The following is a 7623-nucleotide window of genomic DNA, read 5'->3' as shown; positions in this document are numbered from 1 at the left end:
GGCGGCTCCTGCTGTCGTTATTTTGGCCTCCGCCGACTGCCCGCTGATCCAAAACGACATGCAGTTGTCATGAACGGGGAGATTAGATATAGAGACCAAAACCGCATTTTGTACCAGGCTGTAAACATGTATTTTTGGGGGCATTTTAACATGGAGACCTCGTTCTGTAGCCAGCCTCAAGTGGCCGTCTGAGGAACAGCAGTTTTGGCACGTCTGCCTTGGCTTTACATCAGTGTGGTGGATATCATTAGCTTATTGTTTTTGATTGTGTCGTCTGACATTTCTTGGGAACTGTTTGCCAAATAGGAGCGACTGTTACAGGAAAGTATCTTTGAAACTCACTCGGCACCCTCACAATTATCTTTTCACAACACGACCCGCTCAGCTGGAACCCCCAAACTGAAAAAAACAAAAAAAACGTGCATCCCGTCTGCCAAACTGTCTCCATCTGAAGCTGATGAACCCAATAAGAAGTGTGAATGACTTTAATTAGTGTTATCACAATGCCGTATCTGCCCGTGTTGGCCTTTTTTCTTTAGAATGAGCTCTGAAACAGTTTACACACACACACACACACACACATTGTTTGTTGGGCCCAGTGGTGCGTCGCAGTAATCACTGGCCCAGCATGCTCTGAGTAAAACATTGGCACCAGCGTTAAGACAAATAGCTGCCGCCTCCTCCTCCTCCTCCTCCTCCTCCTCCTCCCTCCCTTTAGACCAAGACGGCCCCCCGCTGTGGGCTAACAAGAACACATTAACCTCCCTTACCACACACACAACGCACATTCTCCCTCCGTTTCTTTTTTCCTGCACGCAACCAGACGTGCAGACATACTCTCTCTCAAACCGTCACACGCATCCAAACTCGAGGAGGCCGCAATTTCACGCGTTGTCAGACTCGCAGTGGATGGCCACTTGCCGATTTAATGATTGATCGATTGGCTTTTTCATAAACTTTGCAGCAGCCAAGTGACTCATCTGAAGGGCTGGAAATCTTTCTGTCCACCTGCTTTTAACATTTTTTTTCTTCCTCATGACACTTGATGAAAATTGAGTATGATAGAAGTGAAAGTGAAAAGAGAAAATAATCAAAGAATTGGACTTTAAACCCAAGAAAATGACTCTCTGTATGAATCGGTTTTCCATAACTGCTCGTCTTTATCAGGGCTGGACTCCCAGCTGACACTGGGGCAAGAGGCAGGATCCCTGTACAAGTCACAACCAGTTCAGTGCAGTGAGGCAACCATTCACACTCACATTCACACCTATTCTCACCAATGAATCTATTAACCTGCATTTCTTTGAACTGTGGGACGAAGATGAAGTCTTCAGAGATTTCATAGGTGAAATTCTGAATCCTTTGAACTCTCTGACCCGGATGTTTATTCCATTGGACGAACCATCAGAAGTGAGAAGTGGGAAATGAAACATGAAACAACGACTGGTAGTGATGAATGATTTTCAAAGTAAAAGTTTTAAAGTTCAAACAAACTACAAACACAACCTGAGATTAATAAACGTGATCAATCATTACATGAAGTTTCCATTTTAAAGGAGCTGATGAAGTCTTGCTTGTGTTTCTTTTTTTCATTTGATGCGTGATGATGTTATTTATCGCAGTTTTGTTTAAAGCGTTGTGCCTCCTCATGCTGAACTTTAACACTTTGTAACATTTACTTACTTTAAGAGTTTGGACGTATTTTTACACACTGTTGTAGGAAGGATAACAGAGTTTTTGAAAGTTTCACAAGGCCAAACTTTCCATGCAATGGGTCAGCTGGTGAATTAACCACAGAGAGAGTCAGTTAGGTTTAATAAAGAGTTCTGATGGACTCATGTTCTTGAAACAGTCTAACACAGACTCATATCTAACTTGGAATGATTGATTGTTAATGAAAATGTCTCAATAGTTTCTTCACGATAGAGTTGTAGTGATGTGGAGCTAAATAAAGAGTTTGATCTCCAGCCACTAAGATGAGTAATGAGTTCATTTCAGCATCATTGCATTTAAGTTTTGCATGAGTGCTGCCGTGATGCATTCAGGCACATCCAAATAAGTTAGACTTATGTTAGTTTACTCCCCACTGTCTCTTTCCCTAATTACATTTCTTCCTGATGTCTCTATTGTATTAAAACACCCACCTCGCCTTGTTTGTAAAGGGCAGAGTGTGTGTGTGTGTGTGTGTGTGTGTGTGTGTGTGTGTGTTGGGGGGGGGCAAACAGAGACAAAGTGATTATAACCCTTCCTCCAGGGTGAACATTTTAAACAAACACCTATAGAAGGAACCCCTGATTGACTTATTCTCCCTCCCCGCCCATGCAGGGGGAGTGTCCTCGCTCCTCCCGTATAAAACCCAAACGCACCCACCAGCTGTAGAGCATGCAGAGAGACACACACGGTGCAACACCGACACAAAGGGAGAGAGAGGAGACTCAGTGTAGACCCCTGTGTGACAGTAAAACGCCTGGATCTTACAGACACTGCGAAGCATCACACACTGTCTGCGCTCTAGCATGAGTTCAGCAGCATCTCTGGATTAATCGGACCTACAGCCTACTTGCAGAAAGCAAGTTCGCTGGCACTTTGTCGAGGACGAGACGCGCACTGAGAACAACGATGGAGAGGAGCATCCCGGGATGGCGCGTACTGCTGCTCGCCTTCGTCCTGCACGGAACGGGCTGCATGGCGGCCAAGGAGCTCCAGTGCCAGGAGATCTCCGTGCCTCTGTGCAAAGGAATCGGTTACAATTACACCTACATGCCCAACCAGTTCAACCACGACACGCAGGACGAAGCCGGCCTGGAGGTGCACCAGTTTTGGCCGCTGGTGGAGATAAAGTGCTCCCCGGATTTGCGCTTCTTCCTCTGCAGCATGTACACGCCGATCTGCCTGGAGGACTACAAGAAGCCTCTGCCGCCGTGCAGGAGCGTGTGTGAGAGAGCCAAAGCTGGCTGCGCTCCGCTCATGAGACAGTACGGCTTCCCGTGGCCAGACCGGATGAGGTGCGACCTGCTGCCCGAGCAAGGCAACCAGGACACGCTGTGCATGGACTACAACAGGAGCCAGACCACCACTGCTTCTCCCGTGGTGGCCAAGCCGACCAACCGGCCCGTGAAGCCGTACAACCCCAGGAAGAATCACAGCTACGGTCGGGGCATACCGGGGAAACCCAAACCGGCAGCGTCCCAGTGTGAGCAGGGATGCTTCTGCCGCGCGCCCATGGTGCCAGTGACCAGCGACAGCCACCCGCTGCACAACCGCGTCAAGACGGGACAGATCATGAACTGCGCCATGCCGTGCCACAACCCTTACTTCACCCAGGAAGAGAGGACTTTCACCGCCTTCTGGATCGGCCTGTGGTCCGTCCTGTGTTTCATCTCCACTTTCGCAACTGTGGCGACTTTTCTAATAGACATGGAGAGGTTTAAGTACCCAGAGCGCCCCATCATCTTCCTCTCCGCCTGCTACATGTTTGTGTCCATCGGATACATCGTCAGACTGATCGCCGGACACGAGGAAGTGGCCTGCAACAGGGAAAACGGCGCCGAACACATCCACTACGAGACCACCGGTCCCGCGCTCTGCACCATCGTTTTCCTGCTCATCTACTTCTTCGGCATGGCCAGCTCGATCTGGTGGGTGATTCTGTCCCTCACTTGGTTTCTCGCGGCTGGTATGAAGTGGGGGAACGAGGCCATCGCCAGTTACGCACAGTATTTTCATCTGGCCGCCTGGCTCATCCCCAGCATGAAATCCATCGCGGTTTTGGCTCTGAGCTCTGTGGACGGAGACTCTGTGGCTGGGATTTGCTACGTAGGCAACCAGAATTTGGATAACCTGCGGGGTTTTGTGTTGGCACCGCTGGTTATCTACCTGTTCATCGGCACCATGTTTCTGCTGGCCGGGTTCGTCTCGCTGTTCAGGATCAGGAGTGTTATTAAGCAAGGTGGCACCAAGACTGACAAACTGGAGAGGCTGATGATCCGGATAGGGGTTTTCACAGTTTTATACACGGTGCCAGCCACTGTCATAGTGGCGTGTTACTTTTACGAGCAGCACAACAGACAGACGTGGGAAATTACGCACAATTGTACGTGCTTGACGGACCCGAACAGGCAGAGACCAGACTATGCTGTGTTCATGTTGAAATACTTTATGTGCCTCCTGGTGGGAATCACTTCAGGAGCCTGGATCTGGTCCGGGAAAACCTTGGACTCCTGGAGGACTTTTTGCACGCGGTGCTGCTGGGGGAGTAAAGCCTCCGCGGGCTCCATGTACAGTGACGTGAGCACGGGACTGACCTGGAGGTCCGGGACGGCCAGCTCCGTCTCCTGCCCCAAACAGATGCCACTGTCCCGGGTTTGAATGATCCGCTCAGATGCATCTTATGTCATTTGACACTAAAGACTTTAAAAACCAGCGCATATGAGCTCTTGGAAGTGGCGTAAAGACTGATTATAAATGTTTGTTCATTTGGTTAATGATTCAAGGTGAGTCACCAAACTGCCGGCACTCCCCTAATGTGAACTTTTTTTGAATTTGTGGTCATGTCTGCTTCGAAAAGTTTGGACTTAAACTAAATGGAAAGTGCTCCTTCCTTGCCTTATCCAGATGACGTCCACGGGGTTTGAATAGAAGGGGGTTGGGTATGGGGAAGGGTGGGTGGTGTGTGGGTGGGTTGGGGAGGGGGGGTAATTGTGTTGGGATTGTCCATCAGCGTGTTGTAATTAGCACATTAATGAGCGCCTAATGGCTTCTCTTTAAATAATGAGGCTGTCAGCAGCAGAACAATGTACCTGGCACGAAGAATGCAGTCTTATCGGAGCTTAATTGAATGCGTAAAGCTGACAAGATCCCCCTTGTCGATAGGTTACACGGTATAGCTGAGGCTCCTCTCCTACTTCTTTTACTGTAAAGAACCGCTGTGTCTTAAACAGAAGATTCACAATGAGACTGCTCTGCTTGAATTTTTTTTTTTTACCCCTCCACATGATGGATTTCCATTAATCAATGCCTTAATACTGTCTCATACGGGTTGCATTAGCGCGTAAAAAGTGTATTTATATAATTATTTGTGTACATACATTGTACATTTTGTATATGAAAATTTACGAGATTGTAAATATGTATAATTTCCACTTTGATAGAAGATTTTATTTTGTAAAAATAAAAAAAAACAACTTTTATTGAAATCTTTCCTCGTGCGTCCTGGTCATTCACGCCAAAGAAACAAAACCAAACTTCTGTTGTGAGTTTGGACACTTGGTCACATGGTTTTGAAGCTGTAATGTGGACTGATGCTCTGTATTGAACTCAGAGTGTCCTCTGGGGCCACGTTAGATTTGTAAGCTTTGTTAAACCTCGCTGCTTTTTGCAGGTCCACATGCTGTGAGACGCAGGGGACAAAATCGGCATGGCAATAGGGGCCCTACAGGTGGTCCTCTCAGTTTGATACCACCCCCTGTGCGTTTAGGCTTGTTATTAACTCCTGACTTTTGTCCTCTGTTGAACCCCTGATCCGGACTAAATATATCACCTCATCCTATTTTACATTTTTAGAAGTCAATTCACTTGAACCAGCTGCTGATCCAGGGCTAGTAAAGGTTCTTTTTGTTCAAGTAAATCGGAAAACATCTGACAGCGATGGTAGATTTAGAACAAATCCATGCATGGCACTGGATGCTTTTGGCTACAGTTGAAGTGAGCCGTTCAGGTCACTCTTTAAAATGCGCATCTTTATATGCAGCGCTGCCCTAAGGCTTCTAATTAAGATGTCAGTGAGTGAGGAGCAGACTCTCTGTCGTGCGTAAAGGTAATTAGGGCCGTGCAGTGTGTGGTCCGTGTCTCTATCATCACTAAAGACTGGTTCAGGAAATGGTAAAAGTCTCGTGCGTAATGGCTGCATGGTTTATTTTTTTCCTCTTGAGAAAATACTGCTGCTGCTCAGATGCTGAGAGTATTTCTCTGAGTCATTCATAAACTTACATGACATGAATGATGCGCCTGGAGAAGATTCACGACTCCAACTAGTGTGAAAGTGTTAGTTAAGTTGTGTACTGCTGCCACCGTGTGGTCAAAGTGTTAAATGCTGATAGCCACGAGTAAAACTGTTGATTCAGCAGATACAAAGTGTTTAATGCAGCATTCAGTCTTAACCAACCAGAGTGGCTTGTTTCTGAATCAAGTTTATGTTGACAACCTCTCAAAGCTTCTTTAAATGTATTTTAGACACTCTTGAAGCTACATGTGGAATATTCCACTCCAAGACTTGATGTTTCTATGGCTGCACTGATAAATCCAACTGAAATATTCTAGATATCTTCCAAAATATCCCAAATGCCTGACATATCATCACCTCTGTCAGTCATTTCGAGGGAGAGAGACAAAGAGTTCCTCGTGTGCTCGAATGAACCTAAACGCTGCTCTTCCTTAGATAAGACGATGCAAAGTCAGAGGTGCAATGCATGATTTCATAATAATGTGCTGTACGCCGATTAAACAAGAAAATACAATGTCCTGATCATGCATGAATGTTCATTTTTGAGGCTGCAGAGACAGAATAAAAATAATCAGTGTTTTTTTTAATAATTAGCTGTTTCTTACTTATTACTTTTATCCTGTTCAATATGTTGGCAGGATGAGGGTTAGACCAATGCTGAGTTTGTAAAGTTTAAGAGGTTAAAGATTTGATTCCAAGCGACTATTTTTTTGGCTCTGACAACCTTAACATATGTCAAATTAGTTTCCTGACAGCACGTCCTGTTTGCTCTGTTATAATGAGAACAAATTGCTCTGCAACCGCTTGTCAACCATGTGACATGTCAGCTTCCTCCTCCAGCAGTGTGTGTGTGTGTGTGTGTGTGTGTGTTGGGCACGTTCCCTCAAGCCCAAAAGCAAAAGAATCAACAGAGGAAATGGGTTAAGAGGTCGAGCCTGATCCATCTCCTTCGAACATAAACAAGGCACAGACTTGGTGGTTCATCACGGACAGAGATATAACCCAACTCTTCTTCTTCTTCTTCATTGGCCCCTCAATTAGGATGTTTATGAATGCCATCTTTGTCTAATGATCTAATTAGTTGTCAGACTCTGATTGGTTTGGAAATAAATCACGTCAAGATGTCCGAGTGTCTCACATAGGCTGTTCATCGGGGGGCCTGTAATTTCAGAATGTATACAAAGCTGGGTAATAACTGCTACTGTCACGGCTGATTTACAGACAAACATTTCTCCGAGGCCTCGTGATGGACAGATAACCTCCCTGCTTTCTGCCTCAAAGCATGCTGGGATCAACAATAAAAGTGTCTGTTTTCTTCAAGGCAGCGCAATAACTGATTTATTGGCCATTTAGCGAGAGCGCAAACAAGCCGAACACACACACAACACTGACATGCCATCGCCCTCCGTCAGTCACGTAGAGAGAGAGAGAAAGATTTCCTCATGTGCTCTGTCAACGACTCTAAACACCGCCCTACCTATGATAAGACGATGTTCAAAGTCAGAAATACAATGCATGATTTCATAATAACATGTTTTATGGCTATCAAATGAGATGTTACAAGAAAATACTGTAAAATAGCGATTGTCATGCAGTGAGTGCGTGATCAGGACCTATAGATG

At 46.0% G+C, this 7623-nt stretch overlaps 1 protein-coding gene across 1 annotated transcript; it reads left to right on the top strand.

The window, feature by feature from the left end:
- The first annotated feature begins 2363 nt into the window (after nucleotides 1-2363).
- LOC104929446 (frizzled-8) lies at nucleotides 2364-4639 on the top strand. Its single transcript, XM_010743966.3, has one exon. The coding sequence runs from the start codon at nucleotides 2620-2622 to the stop codon at nucleotides 4366-4368; it is 1749 nt and encodes a 582-aa protein (XP_010742268.1). The 5' UTR covers nucleotides 2364-2619; the 3' UTR covers nucleotides 4369-4639.
- The last annotated feature ends 2984 nt before the right edge of the window (nucleotides 4640-7623 follow it).

Source organism: Larimichthys crocea, chromosome II, assembly GCF_000972845.2.
Source record: "Larimichthys crocea isolate SSNF chromosome II, L_crocea_2.0, whole genome shotgun sequence".
NCBI classification, from domain to species: Eukaryota; Metazoa; Chordata; class Actinopteri; family Sciaenidae; genus Larimichthys; species Larimichthys crocea.
Note: the sequence above shows the minus strand (reverse complement) of the source record. Positions and strands in the feature narration are given on the sequence as shown.

Bases quoted from the DNA above. Each gene is read 5' to 3' on its own strand.
- LOC104929446 (XM_010743966.3), top strand. From the start codon at position 2,620: ATGGAGAGGAGCATCCCGGGATGGCGCGTACTGCTGCTCGCCTTCGTC.